Source organism: Natator depressus, chromosome 9 (assembly GCF_965152275.1).
Source record: "Natator depressus isolate rNatDep1 chromosome 9, rNatDep2.hap1, whole genome shotgun sequence".
NCBI lineage: Eukaryota > Metazoa > Chordata > Testudines > Cheloniidae > Natator > Natator depressus.
The window spans coordinates 83,388,460-83,409,284 of NC_134242.1; the positions used below are offsets into that span (position 1 = coordinate 83,388,460).

At 41.4% G+C, this 20,825-nt stretch overlaps 1 protein-coding gene across 2 annotated transcripts in view; it reads left to right on the forward strand.

Moving 5' to 3' along the window:
* Positions 1-20,825, forward strand: part of AMMECR1 (AMMECR nuclear protein 1) — a 100,710-nt gene that overhangs the window by 76,691 nt on the left and 3,194 nt on the right. For both annotated transcript variants that reach the window (XM_074962482.1, XM_074962483.1), the window contains 2 exons: positions 5,511-5,601; positions 7,522-7,618. In XM_074962482.1, the coding sequence (XP_074818583.1) occupies positions 5,511-5,601; positions 7,522-7,618 (188 nt within the window). The remainder of the gene's footprint in view (positions 1-5,510; positions 5,602-7,521; positions 7,619-20,825) is intronic.

Below are 20,825 nucleotides of genomic sequence, written 5' to 3' on the forward strand. Positions count from 1 at the left end.
CTTCTCCAAAATTATTAATTTTTTTGCTCGTAGCTTTATTGCTCTTGAATTCCTTTACTCTCAACTCATGTCAGAGTGGGAATCTTTAAACTATTTAGCGAGGCATTTCCTTACAGTACAATGCTCCACAGAGGAAATCAAACACTAAAACATGTTCTGCTAAGTTACGAAACAGTACAGTGGGTTTCAGGATTTTTTTTTTTTTTTTTTAAGGAAATTGTTTGATTTGCTTAGATCCTAAAAAAAAAAAGGGGGGGGGGGATTCCTATCCATTCTGCATCTCAGGCCACTGAATCCCTTACCCCAGGAGAGAGGTTCAGGATGCTGTATCAGGAGTCCCTGGGAGGAAAAAATTGAATCCTACAGATGGATAGGACAAGTATGAAATATGCTTAAATGTTTCAGGAGGCAAGCTTTGGTACTACAGACTCTGGTTATTTGAGAGTAGATACCTTGTTAATGTGTGAAAGACAAACTAATTTATACATTTTCTGCATTTCTTTTTTATGAAAATACCGAAGGAAGCAAAAGCTATGCTATCATTTCTCTGTCACTCACGCCCTATCACAGCTGGGTTTCCCCAGTACATTTCCTTTCGGTCTTTTTTTTTCTCCTCTTAAGATCATCTGTGTCTTCTTACCACAAAGTGATTCAGATTCCTTGAGAAAGCTTTGGGATATTGAAACAAGCCTTCCTGACTTCAAGAAAAGTCAGAATACAGACAGCACAGAAAATTAGCCAAGTTTCTTCAGTAGTTCCACATTAAGCATACTGTCATATAAATTCAGGCTACTTAATGGCCAGTATTTTGTCAGTTTCTGGTTCCTGAAATAATGTGAAATGGTCCTTTATCCTGAATTTGTTGTCCTTCAGTGAAATGCTACCAATCTGTAGAAGACTCCTGAGACTCTGGCTGTGGGGTTTGATGATGAGATGAAAGTTAATAGTAATGACTGAGAGATGGCTTTTCATCAGTCTGTACAAAATTAGATCATAATCTTAGAGTTTCTGGTGAACAGATGCACCCAAGAGAGAGTTTTAAAAAAACAGCCACCCAAAATTTAAGCCTGTTCCAGTCAACTTAAGCTAAACTGAAAAAAACCCCACTTACACCAGAAGAAGAATGTCCATGCAGAGGTTTGCAGTTGTTAGCTATTAGTGGTTTAAATTCACAAGTTAAGTTATACCAATGCAATGTTCTTGTGTAGTTGTGGGGAGGGTTAGTAATATGTCAGAAGTGTGTTGGACATCATAAATAGAGCAAGACATTTCCATGAACTCTGTCAGTCCATTTAATTGGTTATGACGCACAATTTACTCATCAATGAGAATTATGTTTACTCTCTGTTGGAGTGCAATTATTTGTTGGTTGGATATTGAATCATATTCAGCATGTCATCAGTACAGTAAAAGCTGTGTTATCTGGCACTTTATCAACCGGAAAGCTCTATTATCTGGCATTTCTGATATCTCCCAATACAAATCCCCAATCTAGTAATGGGAACTAGTATATTGCCCAGAAAGTTATGCAATTGCACATTCTGCGCTCTACTTTTATGCAAAAGAGGCAGAAGACAGCAAGCTGATATCAGGGATTGATTCATAAAAGCAGTTTCCAGGGTGTGTTATAGGGCCATTACAGATTCAGCCCAATCTACTACACCTTCCACATCTACAATGATAATTGATAACCTTGAGGCAAGAGCCTTGAAGTGCCTTCTGAATCACCAAAGAAAGATTAAATATGTTCAGTATAGTTTTAGTGTTGTGTATTTTTAGTGATCTGGGTGTACACCATGCACTGCCCATAGTGATATATAATATCATAAGATAAGTTTTCTATACCATAGGTTATCTGTATACACCTAAGTGCTTCAAGACACCAACCACGCTGCAGTGCAGCACTACTACTGAGTTGGTGAATACCTGTGTACTGCACTACTGTATTTTATACTTTATTCATTTTATTGTATTCTAATTCTTTGAAAATTGGTATTCCATTGGTAAAGTATAACTCTCAGTTAACTGGAATATTTGATTAACCGGCACCCGCCATTCCCCCAACATGCCAGATAACACAGCTTTTACTGTATTTCTGGTTAATTCCTCATGAATATTGTAAACTATATGTTCTCATGATCACCTCTGTTGCACAGGATATTAGCACAGGAAGGTGGACCTAACTTTATATATTCCACAAAATTTTTAAATTTGATTTTGAAGACATGCTAAAATAAAAACATATTTTACAAAATACCTTGAGTAATTGAATATATACCATAAGTACTATGAAACTGCCAAATGCCTAATTGTGCAGCATGGTGGTGATAGCACAAGACAGCTCTGTACGTTCATTTTTTCCACCAATTACTATAATTGTATCTGTTCATATCAGTGAAGCAATCACATACTTCCTCAAAAAAGTTTATACAGAAAACTTAATGAGTTGAAATTAAACCCATCCTAAAATCTTTCATTGTTCCCTTGTATACTGAAATGTACCTCAGGTTCTGTAAAATGAGAGCTTCAACACTGATGAAATTCTAGCACTTCTCTAACCCACCACCAAATACAGGGTGTGACTGCAGCGAGAATATGTATCACATCATCTGTTCATCTAGATTCTAATCCCACTGCTCTCCTTACCTTTATGGATCCTAAGAACAGATATTGTCATTTATGAATTAAAACAATGAGAATGTCAATACCCTTCGAGCTTACTATCATAAAGCAGGCAAGAAGAGTGATGAGGGTGTATACATGTTATCACAGCACCACCAATACCCTGGGTGACTGCTCTGTGAGTTTCCTAATAGAAGCCTCATGAAAATAGGTAGATTAATAATAATAGCCTGAAAATTACCATACGCAGAGGCTAAATAAAATATTTTTGTACAAATTGGAAATAGGAAAAGTTAAAACAAAGTTAAGGTTTAAAATGGAATCAGGGGTCATGTTGTATGCTCCTTAGGCTACGTAACTTTGACAGGCTCATGTAGTTACACTTGTCTGTCCTCCCCTTTCTACCTCAAACTGCTTGCTAAACCCACTTGTTGAGCCTTTTCTTAAATTGGATTGTAAACTGTTCATGGCAGTGACCATCCTATACTGTCTTTGCATATTGTCTAGAACAGTGGTTCTCAAAGTCAATCCGCCGCTTGTTCAGGGAAAGCCCCTGGCAGGCTGGACCGGTTTCTTTACCTGCTGCGTCCGCAGGTTCAGCTGATTGCGGCTCCCACTGGCCGCGGTTCGCCGCTCCAGGCCAGTGGGGCTGCGGGAAGCGGTGTGGGCCAAGGGACGTGCTGGCCGCCCTTCCCACAGCCCCCATTGGCCCGGAGCGGTGAACCGCTGCCAGTGGGAGCCGCGATCGGCCAAACCTGCGGACGCAGCAGGTAAACAAACCGGTCCGGCCCGCCAGGGGCTTTCCCTGAACAAGCAGCGGGCTGGCTTTGAGAACCACTGTTCTAGACAATATGCAAAGACGGTACAGGACCCCAATCCCAATCTACATGCTGTAATAAAGAGAGATTTCAAAGGAGTTGCAGTTGTTGTGTTTGAGGACTGATAGATTTTTTTCAGTTTCTGGTATGTAGGAAAATTTAAAACTGGTAGTGTTTGTATGTAAACAAATGTTTTGGTCAGGGTACATTTTGGGTTTTATCTTGGCAATTAATTCAATTTGTAACTACTTTTCTGCTCTAATCAATTTGTCTTGCAAATTTGATCTGAAAAACACAGATGCAAATTGCTGCACTAATAAAAGGGGGCACCTGAGCTTTACGTGGATGGACCATGTTGATGTGCATCACTTTGTATTAGTGTGAAGTTTCCCATTATTCAGATGTGATCTTACAGTTTGCATAAAGTTACTAGTTGGTTTCCTTGATCTTAGAATAAATTAGGCGAGATCTGCTTAAAGACTTTTCATTCCCAAATTTCAGTTTGCCATAATAGAACCGTCTGGTTCCGAATTACACCTTCAAAGAGTAAGATTTGGCTTCTAAAACAAAGTTACACCTGCTTACTTGAAAGTTTAGGTTCAGAAATGTAAGAGAGATTAATTGAGACCAATTGTTATGAAGGAGGTTAGAGATTCACATCTTCATTCAGAAAAGTTTCATCATATTTAAGACACGGTGCGCTGATAAAGAGGAGGAGGATTTGCAAGTCATGGTCACCAGAATAAACTCCCACCCCTCACCCCACACTCATAGCCATATGAAGATGCTAGAGCAAAAATAACTGTGTAATATTTAGCTTGAAATATCTGTGTATTAATTGGACAGTTGGCCCTGGAGAGCCTATGTGCTCCATTATATTAATCCTTGGTTTTGAATTTGGCTGCCATGCAGTTGTTCTAGAGTAAGTCTTTATTCTAAAATCTTTCTATACTTTTTGTTGAAATCAAATTAGTTTGTGCCAAAAAACAGGTATCTAAACCAAATAACACTATAAGCTTTTAAACACACAATACTCATGTTTTCACATGCACCTGAAGACTTCCAAATTTAAAGTAAAAACAAATCTTATTTACAGGAGCACAAGAATAAAAATCTGAGGCTACTAACATTTTATGTTTACTTTTGTGTAACTTAAAAGTAACTGAAAACTGTTTATTAAATTTTGGTAAGAAATTTCACTCGTAGCTGGAGGCCTCTTATGACAAATTGATCAAGTACATGTGTTTACAGCAGAATTATTGTACCCTTGAAAATAGGGAAGTGCTGTGTACACATGCATTACTTTTGCAAACAGTGCCTCGAAAGAGCATCCAGCCTAGTTCTTATAGGAATTTGGAATATCTCATGAAAGTCGCATGTCGCTCCTGTCTGTCAGCATTGTTGGTTTCTTCATTGTAGGCAGTAGACCTTACGCTAGAAAACAGTCTTGTAATATATGGAAATATGAATTTGAAGTTGATTAGCTTCCCAAAGCTTTGAAATACCTTTCATTCCTGTACACCTCTTCTTCATACATTAGTGGAAATTTCATGGACTGGAAAGCTCAAGGGATTGGTAATAGCTCAAACCTTTCACCATTAGGTTGCCAGTTCAGACAAGATCCCGGCTGTCATGGCCACAAGTCATTAGACCACAACACTGGTTGCCTAGGAAATGGAACTGGTGACCTTGGTTCACTTTTTTGGTGGACAGGTGTTCACATCCATTAATAACATCCCTGTTGGCAGGATCAGAAGAGAGGTTAAGCACTGAATGGGCATGGAGACCAAACTATTCTCCCCTCAAATGGTGTTCCCTTCAGGTCAGAGATGAAGTACTTTGGTGGGGAATTGTAGGGCATGCTTGCACTGCCACTGCCCTGACCACGCTGTCAGTTGGATGCCATTAAAGAGGGCTAAATTCACTTCAGAATTACCTAGAAAATGTTTTTTAAAAAAATCTAAAATTGGGTAAACCTTTCTTTAAAAGGCTCACATCTTGTGATTTTTCACATTAGAAATTTCTTGTATTATTTTTAAATGTACTAATAAAACTGCCAATTTCTTTCAGGTGGGTGTACATGGCATTAGAATAGAATTCATCAATGAAAAAGGATCAAAACGCACCGCCACCTACTTACCGGAGGTTGCAAAGGAGCAAGGTCATTGTTGCACTTTATTTCATATGATCTGGTGAAGAATTTAAATATACATATAAACCTAAAATGCAATATTTGACCTTGCACTGATGTCAGATGATGGAGCAATACTTAACTGTAAGGAATGACTCTTATAAATGCCACTTACATGCCTGTATAAAATCAGTCCCGTTATTGGGAAGATTTCAGTAAATTGTAACAGTTTGTTAAGCAAGTCATAAATAAACAGTAAAGTAGCAACAATATGCAAAATAAAAGATGTAGGGGGTGGTACAGTGCGAATTAAAGGCTGCCATTTTTCATACACCCAACTTGCTACAATCAGTGAAATGCAAAACTCATTTAACTTAGTGATGGGATGACTGCTCATGGATTTTTAACAATGGAGTTATTTCGCAACCTGCAAATTTTTCTTTTGTTAGGCTCTCACTGCAGGCACTTAATCCTCTTTAAGAGCTTTGGCTTCCCATTGTTTCTTGGGTGGGTAGAAGGAAGTTGGTTTCATACTGAATATCCCAAAATACTTCTGTAAATGAAAGTGTGTCCCTTTTAAAAGAGGCACAGACTTGTAAGTTCATCATTTGAAAGAACAATATACACTAGTTCTGTTTAATACCAGTATGTGGTGCTGATCCGCTAACTACTTACTAACATTTTCTCTTCTAGCCGTGACTCGGGTTTTTTTTTCATTTTTTGCATTGTTTTTGCATTTGCCTCCTTATGTTTGGATTTGTTGTGTTAAGAGATAAAGAAGAATCTGCACTAAGGATCACCTTGACTATACAACTCCTTGTCTACAAGTGACCACTTAAAATTATCCCTAAGATTTCCAGTACAATTTTGTTTGTTCTGTACTTATAGATCTGCATCTTTCAGGAAGGTGGTTTTTGCTGAGCCCTTATATGGTCACTTAAGACAGCTTTCACTATATTTATAAAATGTAATTGTTATGTGAACTTCTTTAGGTCAACATTTTTATATATATAATTTTGGGTTCTTTTAAAAAAAACAGGTTTTTATACATGTGGTTTATTAAACAGACAAAGCAAAATGATATATTTAGTCTTGTTAGGCATCTATCTGAATAATCTAAGTAATTGTGTACTTCTGAAATAACACATCTAACAGTTTTATAAATAAAAGATGCACAGTTCATTTTCTACGTATTATTGTGATACCATGTATTCAAAATTTGATCTTTATATATTGCTTTAAAATAGTGTAAAAGACTTGTTGGGGGAGAACCATAATTAACCTAAACTATTTGTGGGTTAATACTCCAAAAATGTATAAGCCAACCGCCAGCAAACTGTTTAATGTTGTAATTCTGAAATTGGAAAAATCACTGTTAACTTTAACAGTGGCACTTACAGAGAGGTCTGTGAGACCCCATACCATTTGGTGATGAGGGATAGGATTTTTCTGTCCTCCACCTGCACCTCTGAAAGCACACTTTGAGCCAGTTAAGATTGCTTACATGCAATATTTCCAATAGAAACTTGATTTTCAAGTGGTTCTATGTATTTTATTTCAATATGATTTAAAGGATTACTGTGATATGACCTTGCCATAGTAGGATGAAGTCCTCGTTTTCTTTTACAGCTTTTAGACTTTGGAAGGATATAATTTTTGTTTCCCCATATCCAGAAAACACGGCTGTCTTGGATCTACTTTTAAACTATGTGCAAGATCTTTGCTTTGCACAATAAACTTACTCTGATGTAGGAAGAATCCTGTATATGGTACTTCCTGCAAGAAGCTGTTCTTAGGAACACAGGAATTTACTTGATACAGATCTATGGGAATGTTTATAATGGACTTCAGCAGAGTAGATGCAAAAATATAACATGAAGTAATATTTTAATGTAAAGTCTGTTTAATTACATGCTCTTTGCTGACTTTTATTCTGATAAAACTCAACAGGATGGGACCACATTCAGACCATAGATTCCTTATTGAGGAAAGGAGGCTACAAAGCTCCAATTACTAATGAGTTCAGGAAAACCATAAAACTGACCAGGTATGTATTAGGGGATACATGACATATGTTTTGTTATTTCAATATTGCCCCAGTTTGTTTATTTCCTGTAGACATCTGCTAAAATATTGATGGTAAAGTCTTCCTTCATAATAACAGATTTAACAATATCTTCTGCAACAGTGGTCCTTTCTTCTTTTGGTGTGTGTCTGTAACTTCCATTAATCGTAACAGGAGTTAACACCAGTCAGCAAGGGAAGAATGAACTGCTGTTTAATGTACGTCTTTCCAAGAGTCCTCTGTATATTTTATTTCATGCTGCTGCTTAAAGATTGCAACTTGGAAAAACGATAGGGGTGTGGTAGCCCTTACTTTTCAAAGTTAGTGCACCGGGTGTAATAGATGAACCCATGAGGGGATAAGGGAGATTAGGCATTCTCACCATTCAAAATTCTAAAGTTCAGCTTGTGCAGGTGCTTCATATGTCCCTGCTAGGAAACTACCTTACCCTCCCAGCCTTTCTGAAAGGAAGGTGATACATTACATAACATTACCCCTACAGCTGGGTTAATCAGGCTGACGGTCCCTATATTGTTGGGCTGGGGACTTCACTCCCTCCACACAAACCAGGCAGCGTTTGTTGACTTTTAGTGCTTTGAGATTACCTTCTCCTTTGTAGTGGACACACTGTCAACTGAATGATGTAGAAATGTGGTTTTATAGGGGCAGTTCTGCATGCACCTAGAGAGGTACATTGTTATACACTTGAAAAATACATAAATTACAAAATTGAAAGACTGCAGAATTCTCAATTTGGTCAGGTGATTATCTACTAAGAAGCAGAGAAAAAAGAATTACAAATAAGTCCTTTTCACTTCTCCAAAGATACCATTGGTAATAGTTTATCATTCCTGGAGATGGGAAAGCTGATAAAATGTCTCTAGAAAGATTTTTCCTTGGTGACAGTTACTTCATTTTAGACACTTAATTCCCTTCAAGCCTCAGTGACTGGACCCACTTAGACAAAACGGTTTAAGGATAAGGTGGTGCTACACACTTGCCCTAAATTCCTTCCAAAGGTGGTAGTGAAGTTCTACCTCAGTCAACCATCATGCTGTCAATACTCTTCTCAAGCCATTACGTCTATTCAAATAAGACCTTTCTCTATAAGTTCATCATCAACGGGCCATGAGGCTATAGTAAAATAGGGCCTTCTAAAGTCCATTTGGCATATTTTGTTTCATTTAGCACAATACCCCAGGACATGTTGTTCCCGAAAGAACCATGGAGAAGAATCTCTCATTAGTATTCCTTTGCAGAACTAAAACTTAAAGATCCTGTTAAGGCACAGCAAGAGTAATATATGCGTCCTTAGCAAGCCACTGATTTCTTTCTCTCTCAAATTTTCAGGGTAGCCCCGTGGTAACCACCCACCTTCATACATTAGAAGGAACAGAACTTAGGATCTTCAGCACCAAAGCATAGGCCACCTACAGCACTGAACTAAGTATCAGGTTGCATGGTTGCTGAGAACAGCCACTACAGAAAGTCGTGATCACCCACACTAGGCCAATATATTATACAAAGCATTATTGCTCAGACTCAGTCTTTGAGCAAAAGTCAGATTTGGTCTATCTGTGTTACAGAACCTGTTTCTCTACTAAAACTGCATGAAATTTCCTGCCTCCTACTGAACACTTAATTTAATTTTGGATTGTCCCCATAGATTAAAAATTTGTTATGAAGTATCTTAGACACTTTAAAAGAAAAGACAGGTTTGGGTTTTAATTCTCTTTTCCTCCTAGTTTGTGTGTCTCATTCCTATTTAGATTCTCCCTTCTGCATGCAGGTAGCAGCAGAACCAGACTTGTCACTGAGATTCATAACAAAAGCCAGTCCTCTGTAGAAAGCTCCAGATGTCATTACTCCAACAGTGATACCAGTATAGTAACTGCTAAATATAAAATTACTTTCCTATCTTTTTGTAGACAGCCACTCTTTTTCATTTATTTTAATATAGCAACATGAGAGAGAGAAAGAGAGAGCGATGTAGGAATACTTGTCCCATGTATATCACCCCAAGTACTGAAACTAGGAGAAAAGAAACTAACAGGCAGGACAAAATGTCTGTCCTTTATTTTCATGTGTGACAATCCAAAGTAGATGTAAGATCCCAGTTTCACAGATCTGGCCATGTGCTCCTTTGCTGGCTACCCACTGGACTGTTATGAAGGGAAACTTTCTGTGTCTCTGCATCTCTTGTGTGTTTTACGCCTCTGGAGCCTGAATTCTCCAATTCTCAGTTCCCTAGGCTACTGTTGAAACCCTAATCTTTTTTTCTGGCACCTTCTTCTGAAAGCAGGAACCCGCTGTCAAGCTGCTTAGCGCCTGAGTGCTGTGCTGACCCTTCAGACTCCCCCGTGCTTAAACACACCCTCTCCTAGAACTTCCTCCTAAAGGAGTGAAGTTTCTGATTACAGTTTAGTTTTCTCTTGAGGAACTGTAGTTCCTGTTTGAGTGATTGCAAATGTGCATTCCACTGTAAGTCTGCAAGCACCCCGAGCACAGTCACCAGAAATGTTTTCCTCAGTGGTACCCATCAGGGCGGCTCAAGTGCCCTCTGATGCCATGCACCTATAGTGCCAATATAAATCACCCAACTGACCCCACACTTCCTCAGTTCCTTCTTACCGCCTGTGATGGATAGCAGTTCCAGTGACCTTGCTTTGGCAGGCTCTCTCAGTGGTCTTTTTCTTATATTTGTATAGTTAGTTGTAATTAGTTTTAGTGAAGTTCTGTAACTTGGTGATTTAGCAGTTTTTAGCAGTCCGTTCTCTGGTGCTGAGGCATGCCTCGGTCACCGGGCTTTGAGCCCTCACCTCCTGCAACAAGGCTATGCTCCTGACCTACCCGCACTCAAGCTGCAAGTGCCTAGGTGAAGTTCATGGTGGGGACCATTGCCAAATCTGCAGAGACTTTAAACCTTGCACAAAGAAGGATCGGGAGGCCAGGCTGAAGTTTTTGCTCATGGAACCGCACTGAGACCTCCATCTGAGCCAGGTTGGTGCGTCTCGGCACTGAGTGACTCAGCGTTGGTAAGGAGTGCTTCTCCTGCCATACCCGAGTCCTGGCACCAATCACCAACGAAGATGGCCAGGCATGGGGACCAGAGTAGAGTTAGAGCTAAACCAGGTCACTCCTCTGGCTCAGTACTGCAGAAGTCGGCACCGTTGACTCTGGCACTTACACAGGCACCTTCGAGTCCAGTACCAGATGAGTGTCTACATCTGCAACACAGTGCAGTACCAATACTGTGCTGGAGTCATCTGCTGCTGCCCAGGCTCAGGGTTACCATCGAGTGCATGGCCAGGAGGGGACCTACGCCAGTCCAGTGGCCCTTTTGGAATCCATGGGGGTTTCCCCCAGTTTCCAGGGCATATTCATTGTGTAGTGTGACCAGAAGTCCCAAATTTTATAGGGATAGTCCCGATTTTTGGGTCTTTTTCTTATATAGGCGCCTATTACCTCTTCACCCCGCCCCCCATCCCAAATTTTTCACATTTTCTATCTGGTCACCCTAACAGGGTGCAACCCCAAAAATCAGAGGACTCAAAGAAACTGGATTTGTTTGGTAGGAAAATTTATTCTACTAGGAGGGTTACAACTCAAAATTGCAGACCAACAGGCGCTGCGGGGCAGGTATGATTTTAACATGTTGGACTCCATGCAGAAGTTCGAGGACTTGGTCCCACAAGAGGTTAGGCAAGAGTACTCCTCACTGGTGGACAAGGGAAAATCAGTGGCAAGTGTCTCGTTGCAAGCCGCTTTGGATGTGGCTGGCTCAGCAGCCAGGTCCATGGTTTTGGCAGTGGACATGAGCAGGAGTTCATGACTACTGTCCTTGGGACTCCCACAGGAGGTCCAGCAAACGCTGCAGGACGTACTTTTTGAAGCTTCATGGATTAAAAGACTCCAGGGGAACACTTAAGTCCCTTGAACTGTACACATCAGCGCCTTCAAGGAAGCACTGTAGGCCCCAGCAGCCTGTCCAGTACTGTGCTTAAATTGCAGCAAGGGCAGTTTAGGTTGGACATTAGGAAAAGCTTCCTAACTGTCAGCATAGTTAAACACTGGAATAAATTACCTAGGGAGGTTGTGGAATCTCCACCATTGGAGATTTTTAAGAGCAGGTTAGACAAACATCTATCAGGGATGGTCTAGATAATACTTAGTCCTGCTTTGAGTGCATGGGACTGGACCAGAAGACTTCTTGAGGTCCCTTTCTGTTCTACACTTCTATGCCAGACCCTGTTTCTCCTTTGTTTACAAACTGCCTTTAGCCTTTCCCACTTGCTCAGCATGTGGTCCTGTATCACCATGGACCTTTGGGTGTTGAGCACAGTGGAAGTGGGATACACCCTCCAGTTTATTTCTGCCCCTCTTTCCCACCCTCCCTCCTTCCCCCTCTTCAGTGACCCCCCTCACAAAGAGCTTCTGGCCCCAGAGGTTCAATCTCTGCTTTGGGTGGGAGCTGTGGAACGGGTTCTATCCCCATTATTTTCTAATCCAAAAAGCCAAGGGAGGTCTCAGACTGATTTTAGACCTGTGTCAGCTCAACAGTTATTCCCTTTCTGGATCCCAGGGATTGGTACGCCATCCTCCATTAAAGAGATGCCTATTCATATATCCATACACCAAGGACACACAAGGTTCCTCAGATTCGTAGTGAACCACTTGTACTAACAGTTCATGGTCCTCCCATTCAGCCTGTCTGCAGCTCCATGGGTGTTCACAAAATGTATGGCAATAGTGGCAGTCTTCCTGAGGAAGTTTAGGGGTGCAGGTCTACCCTTATCTAGATGACTGACTAGACAAGAGCTGGTCCAGGGCTCAGGTAGTGTTCAAGTCCCTAAGCCTTCTGATAAATGTAGAGCAGTCTACCCTCACTCAGGCACAAAGGATAGAGTTCACTGGAGCAGTGTTCAACTCTACTCAGGTCAGGGCCTACCTCCCAGAGGGATGTTTCCAGTCTAGCACATCCCTGATAACATACCTCAGAGGTCATCCAATCACAATAGCCCAAAATTGTATGAGACTGTTAGGTCACATGTACTTATGTGGTACAACATGCAAGGCCCCTCAAGTTTCTCCAGACATGGCTGGCCTCAGTGTACTCACCAAACCACCACCATCTGGACACTCTACTCACAGAACCTCCTGGGGTTCACATCTCCCTCAATTGTGGTGCTATAAGGAGGGCTTTGGGATGTATGGCCACTGGGAGGCATTCATGGACAGAGGACAGTTCTCTCGGGATCAACTTCATCTGAGTAGGGAAAGAAATAGACTTCTAGGATGGAGGCTGGCACAACTGATTAAGAGAGCTTTAAACTAGGAATTTGGGGGAGATGGTTGGAAGTTGTCCAGGTAATCTCCACGCCGGATTTTAGCATTGAGAGGGAAGAAAATGAAGTAAGAAAGGATACGGCCATGGGTAGGAGAATGTATATAAGGAGGAAGGGCAGTGTGGATACCAGTCTGATAGGTTATACTGGCTGTAGAATGACCGTGCCTAATATGGTACAAAATGTGAGTGAGGCCAAACAGCAAAAATTAAGATGTTTGTACACCAATGCGAGGAGCCTAGGTAACAAAATGGAGAAACTAGAGCTACTGGTGCAGGAAGTGGAACCAGATATTATAGGGATAACTGAAACATGATGGAATAGTAGTCATGACTGGAGTACAGGTATTGAAGGGTATGTGCTGTTTAGGAGAGACCAAAATAAAGGTAAAGGTGGTGGAGTAGCATTGTATATCAATGATGAGGTAGAATGTAAAAAAATAAGAAGCAATGGAATGGATAAGACAGAGTCCGTCTGGGCAAAAATTACATAGGGGAAGAAAACTATTAGAGCCTCCCCTGGGATAGTGCTTGGGGTGTGCTGTAGACCGCCGGGATCTAATTTGGATATGGATAGAGCCCTTTTTAATGTTTTTAATAAAGTAAATACTAATGGAAACTGTGTGATCATGGGAGACTTTAACTTCCCAGATATAGACTGGAGGACGAGTGCTAGTAGTAATAATAGGGCTCAGATTTTCCTAGATGCGATAGCTGATGGATTCCTTCATCAAGTAGTTGCTGAACCGACTAGAGGGGATGCCATTTTAGATTTGGTTTTGGTGCGTAGTGAGGACCTCATAGAAGAAATGGTTGTAGGGGATAATCTTGGTTCAAGTGATCATGAGCTAATTCAGTTCAAACTGAAAGGAAGGATTAACAAAAATAAATCTGCAACTAGGGTTTTTTATTTCAAAAGGGCTGACTTTCAAAAATTAAGGAAATTAGTTAGGGAAGTGGATTGTACTGAAGAACTTATGGATCTAAAGGTAGAGGAGGCCTGGGATTATTTTAAATCAAAGCTGCAGAAGCTATCGGAAGCCTGCATCCCAAGAAAGGGGAAAAAATTCATAGACCAAGCTGGATGAGCAAGCATCTCAGAGAGGTGATTAAGAAAAAGCAGAAAGCATACAGGGAGTAGAAGATGGGAGGGATCAGCAAGGAAAGCTACCTTATTGAGGTCAGAACATGTAGGGATAAAGTGAGACAGGCTAAAAGTCAAGTAGAGTTGGACCTTGCAAAGGGAATTAAAACCAATAGTAAAAGGTTCTATAGCCATATAAATAAGAAGAAAACAAAGAAAGAAGAAGTGGGACCGCTAAATACTGAGGATGGAGTAGAGGTCAAGGATAATCTAGGCATGGCCCAATACCTAAACAAATACTTTGCCTCAGTCTTTAATAAAGCTAAAGAGGATCTTAGGGATAATGGTAGCATGACAAATGGAAATGAGGATATGGAGGTAGATATTACCATATCTGAAGTAGAAGCGAAACTCAGACAGCTTAATGGGACTAAATCGGGAGGCCCAGATAATCTTTATCCAAGAATATTAAAGGAACTGGCACGTGAAATTGCAAGACCATTAGCAAGAATTTTTAAGGAATCTGTAAACTCAGGGGTTGTACCGTATGATTGGAGAATTGCTAACATAGTTCCTATTTTTAAGAAAGGGGAAAAAAAGTGATCCGGGTAACTATAGGCCTGTTAGTTTGACATCTGTAGTATTCAAGGTCTTGGAAAAAATTTTGAAGGAGAAGGTAGTTCAGGACATTGAAGTCAATGGTAAATGGGACAAAATACAACATGGTTTTACAAAAGGTAGATCGTGCCAAACCAACCTGATCTCCTTCTTTGAGAAAGTAACAGATTTTTTTAGACAAAGGAAATGCAGTGGATCTAATTTACCTAGATTTCAGTAAGGCGTTTGGTACTGTGCCACATGGGGAATTATTAGTTAAATTGGAAAAGATGGGGATCAATATGAAAATGGAAAGGTGGATAAGGAATTGGTTAAAGGGGAGGCTACAACGAGTCCTACTGAAAGGTGAACTGTCAGGCTGGCGGGAGGTTACCAGTGGAGTTCCTCAAGGATCGGTTTTGGGACCAGTCTTATTTAATCTTTTTATTACTGACCTCAGCACAAAAAGTGGGAGTGTGCTAATAAAGTCTGCGGATGACACGAAGCTGGGAGGTATTGCTAATTTAGAGAAGGACCAGGATATCATACAGGAGGATCTGGATGACCTTATAAACTGGAGTAATAGTAATAGGATGAAATTTAATAGTGAGAAGTGTAAGGTCATGCATTTAGGGATTAATAACAAGAATTTTAGATATAAGCTGGGGACGCATCAATTAGAAGTAATGGAGGAGGAGAAGGACCTTGGAGTATTGGTTGATCATAGGATGATTGAGCCGCCAATGTGATATGGCTGTGAAAAAAGCTAATGTGGTCTTGGGATGCATCAGGAGAGGTATTTCCAGTAGGGATAAGGAGGTTTTAGTACCGTTATACAAGGCACTGGAGAGACCTCACCTGGAATACTGTGTGCAGTTCTGGTCTCCCATGTTTTAAGAAGGATGAATTCAAACTAGAACAGGTACAGAGCAGGGCTACTAGGATGATCCGAAGAATGGAAAACTTGTCTTATGAAAGGAGTCTCAAGGAGCTTGGCTTGTTTAGCCTAACTAAAAGAAGGTTGAGGGGAGATATGATTGCTCTCTATAAATATATCAGAGGGATAAATACCGGAGAGGGAGAGGAATTATTTAAGCTCAGTACCAATGTGGACACAAGAACAAATGGATATAAACTGGCCACCAGGAAGTTTAGACTTGAAATTAGACGAAGGTTTCTAACCATCAGAGGAGTAAAGTTTTTGAATAGCCTTCCTTTTATGAACAACACTGCAGCCATGTTTTATCTCACCGGGCATGGAGGAGCTTGCTCTTGCCTCTCTTGTCCAGGAACACAAAATGAGCTGGCAGATTGCCTCAGCAGGTCTTTCTCCAGTCGCCTGGATGTGGTGAGGGACGTATTCCAGCAGTGGGGGACGCCCCACATAGACTGTTTGCAATCAAGTACAACAGAAAGGGTCCCCAATTCTGCTCCCTACAAGGCCACACTCTGGATTCTATCACAGAAACCTTTCCGCTACTGTGGATGGGACATCTTTACTATCCTTTCCCCCCTATCCTGCTCATGCACAGAGTACTGCTAAAGATCAAGCGGGACCAAGACCAGGTCATTCTGATAGCCCTAGCATGGTCCTGCTAACATTAGTCTCCACTCTGCTGAGCCTCTCAGTGGCCACACCAATCCTGCTTCCATTACCCCAGGACCTGATCTCTCAGGACCACAGTCGCTGTTCCACTCAAACCTGAGCTTCCTTCACCTATCAGCCTGGAAGCTTCATGGCTAAATCCCAGCGAGCAGGCTTGCTCAGAGCAAGTTTCTCAGATCCTGTCAGGTAGTAGAAAGCCCTCCACCGGGACTACTTACCTTTCAAAGTGGGTGTTGCAACATGGAGTCTCGCCCATGGAGTCATCTTGATAAGAAAGACTTGAATATCTATTGCACCTGAAGCAGCAGGTCTAAGCTAATCTCCTCTTTCAAGGTTCACCTTGCAGCAATATCAACTTTCCAAACCTGGGTGGGTAACCGATCCGTTTTTTCAAATGACACATCTGTCTTTCCTAACGCAGATCCCTGTTCACGATATTTGTAAAGCAGTGAACTGGTCATCAGTGCACACGTTCTCCTCCCATTACACAATCACTCAACAGGCCAGAGATTTATGCCAAATTTGGGCAAACTGTTCTGCAGTCAGTGTCCATGAACTCCGATTCCTCCACCTAGTCAACTGTTTGGGAGTCACCTAGAGTGGAATGCACATGTGCAATCACACAAAGAAGAAAAACCAGTTACTAACCTTCTGTAACTGTTGTTGTTCGAGATGTTTTGTGCGTGTCCATTCCATGACCTGCCCTCCTGCCCCTCTACATCAGAGTTTTCTGGAAAGAAGGAACTGAGGGGTCGATTGGATGCTTTATACCGGCACTAAGGCGTGTGACACCCTTTGGGTACCACTGAGGGGAAAATTTCCAGCGACTGTGCTCAGGGCACATACAGACCTAGAGTGCAAAGGACATATGCAGTACATGACGAGCTACAGTTATGGAAGGTTAACCACCATTTTTTGTGCAAAACATCTGTGCTAAATGCTTCACAAGTCTAACATATAATTACTCTTTTACTTAATCATATAAAGCAAAAGAGAGTCAGATCCTATAGATCATAACTAAGATCCTAAACACAATGCGCCTTGTTAGATCACCTGTCTCTTGGTTTCAGAGTAGCAGCCGTGTTAGTCTGTATCCGCAAAAAGAACAAGAGTACTTGTGGCACCTTAGAGACTAACAAATTTATTAGAGCATAAGCTTTCGTGGGCTACAGCCCACTTCATCGGATGCATACAGTGGAACATATAGTAAGAAGATATATATATAGATACACAGAGAGAGAGAGAGAGAGAAGGTGGAAGTTGCCATACAAACTGTAAGATGCTAATCAATTAAGATGAGCTATTATCAGCAGGAGAAAAAAACTTTTGTAATGATAATCAAGATGGCCCATTTAGACAGTTGACAAGAAGGTGTGACGATATTTAACATGGGGAAATAGATTCAATACGTGTAATGACCCAGCCACTCCCAGTCTCTATTCAAACCCAAGTTAATGGTATCTAGTTTGCATATTAATTCAGCAGTTTCTCGTTGGAGTCTGTTTTTGAAGCTTTTCTTTGCAAAATTGCCACCCTTAAGTCTTTTACTGAGTGGAAAGGGAGGTTGAAGTGTTCTCCTACCGGTTTTTGGATGTTATGATTCCTGATGTCAGATTTGTGTCCATTTATTCTTTTACGTAGAGACTGTCCGGTTTGGCCAATGTACATGGCAGAGGGGCTTTGCTGGCACATGATGGCATATATCACATTGGTAGATGTGCAGGTGAACGAGCCCCTGATGGCGTGGCTAATGTGATTAGGTCCTATGATAGTGTCACTTGAATAAATATGTAGACAGAGTTGGCATTGGGCTTTGTTGCAAGGATAGGTTCCTGGGTTAGTGTTTTTGTTGTGTGGTGTGTGGTTGCTGAAGAATATTTGCTGTACTGGTCAGTTTCCCAAGATCTGTGAGAGTGAGGGATCATTTTTCAGGATAGGTTGTAGATCTTTGATAATGCGCTGGAGAGGTTTTAGTTGAGAGCTGAAGGTGACAGCTAGTGGTGTTCTGTTATTTTCTTTGTTGGGCCTGTCCTGCAGTAGGTGACTTCTGGGTACTCTTCTGGCTCTGTCAGTCTGTTTTTTCACTTCAGCAGGTGGGTATTGTAGTTTTAAGAATGCTTGATAGAGATCTTGTAGGTGTTTGTCTCTGTCTCTTGGGAGTCCTTGGAGGCCATCTGTATCCAGGAAGGCAGGCAAGCTGTTACGCATAGGGTAGCTTTTCCCTCATGAAGTTTCCTTCCCCCAGCTTGTGACTTTGCTTTCTTCTGTCCAGTGCTCCCTCTTCCTGTCTGGCTCTCTCTGTTGCTGTTTGTTTTGTGGTTGGTAACTTTCCTTCCCCCCACAACTCTGCACCCTCAGAGGATGGGTAAAGCTGTTTTTCCCCTAGGATGCATCCATTTTTTAGCATAACTTTTGTGTGATCAAAGCATGATCATTAACATTAAGTTTGCAGAACCAAACTCAGTTTCCAAGTATAGAAAATGTAACTGCTTTATTTTTTCAATTCTATAACTTTTTACCTTTTGCTTAGAAAGGAACTAATTGGAGATGGTAGACCCCTGCTACTAGAGTTAATAGTATCAGAGTTTTGATATAGGAGTTTCCACAAGTCACAAGAACCTAGGAATATTAGTCTCCTACTGTTTTCAGAGAATAAGACTTACAGGGAAATGATTGTACTCAAGGTGCCTAACCCATCTCACTGCCCAAGCCGCTGCAGGTACGCTTCTATTTTTAGTGTGTTCAAACCTAGCACACGTACATCTACCTGAGCTGGAAATAACACCTCCAGCTTGAGTGTGTTGTTTACATCTATAGCACCCAAACCAGTGGAGAATTATTGGCCCTCATCAGTGAAGTAAGTAGTCAAAAATCTGTATTTAGAGGACTGTTCCTGTTTTCCAGTATTCCACATCTGCTAGTTGTGTGTGTTTAACAATTCAAATAACTCCTACTGGCATCTGTGATACAGGGTAACAGTGAAACATTAAATACTTCTTGTCAGATAAGGTATCTTGAAATAATTGTGTTGTCGTGCAGCTTTTGCTGCCCCCTTTCCCTCCGAGAATATTGAGAGAATTCGGGCAGGAGGCATAACTTCTCTCTCTACTCCAGAAGTCAAGGGTGAAAAAAGTTTTAAATAGACCAGCAGTTCTCAAACTGTTTTAATGGGGTCACCAGGGCTGGCATTAGCCTTGCTGGGGGCCAGGGCTGAAGCCGAGGCCCGAGCCCCACCGCCTGGAGCCAAAGCCAAAGCCCAAGGGTTTCAGCCCTGGGTGGCGGGACTCAGGTTACAGGGCCCATTCCTGGGGCTGAAGACCTTGGAATTTGGCTTTCCCCCCACCTCCATCCCCTCCCTCACTCACGGCGGTGGGGCTTAGGCTTTGGCTCCCCACTCCTAGGATTGTGTAGTAATTCTGTAGATAGAAGGGGTGCAAGGAAGTTTGAGAACCCTTGAAATAGACCAAAACTGGTCCATTGCTCATGATCCCCACTTCAGAGTGATGGTGGTAGCTCCAGCTATCCTTTGAGTTCTAGTATTGGCATTAACTTTAATTCTCTCTTCTGTCACAGGGAATGTCTAAAAAGTGACTTAGGATGCAGGATAAGGATAGCAATAGCGTTTTGTTTTTCCATCTGGTTCAACAAGCAGATGTGATTCTAATTTCAGACAGACTGCCCTTGGCCTGCTTTGACACACATTCAAGTAACTTCATTAGCTGCCAAGTTGATGGTTTATTTTCAGAGTGGAAGGGGATTTCATTCAAAGATCAGTTTAAACAGAGACCAGAAGCCATACTCCTTTTAAGATCCTCACAACATAGTAAGTGCCACACTTCATTCACATCAAACTGAGGAGACGTACACCCCATCTTTCAGCCAAGGCTGGAAGCCATTTGATGAATACATACATCACTAACAAACACTATCGTGTCAAGTACATTTGTGCTTCCCTTATATTTTTGGTCTTTCAAATCACAGTTTGTGGCAATAGAGCGCAAGGAATAGTCTCAACATAAATGCACAAGTCCCAATTTTACAGTACAGCGTAAGTGTAAATGTGGCAGCAGTTTGCAGATTTGTTGGTAAACTTTATTAATTTTTTTTATGAAGAGCGTTTAAAAAGAATCTATCGGGAGCCAGATTCTTCTTTGTGATACGTGGGCCATGTCCACACGATGGGTGCTGTAGTGGCACAGGTTCAGCACCACAGCTATGTCGCAATAGGGGAAATGCCTCCTGCAGTGACAGAAGGGGGTTTTTCGCTCACTGCAGGAATGCCGCCTCCCCGAGGAATGGTTGCTGGATCAACGGAAGCATTCTTCTGTCAACCTAGCTGTGCCTAGGGATTAAGTTGGCAGAGCTACAGCGCTGAGGGGCAGGAATTTTTCACACCTTTGACAGACATAGCTATAAAAACAAGGAGGAGTCCGGTGGCAACTTAAAGACTAATAGATTTATTTGGGCATAAGCTTTCGTGGGTAAAAAACCCACTTCCTCAGGTTTTTTACCCACAAAAGCTTATGCCCAAATAAATCTGTTAGTCTTTAAGGTGCCA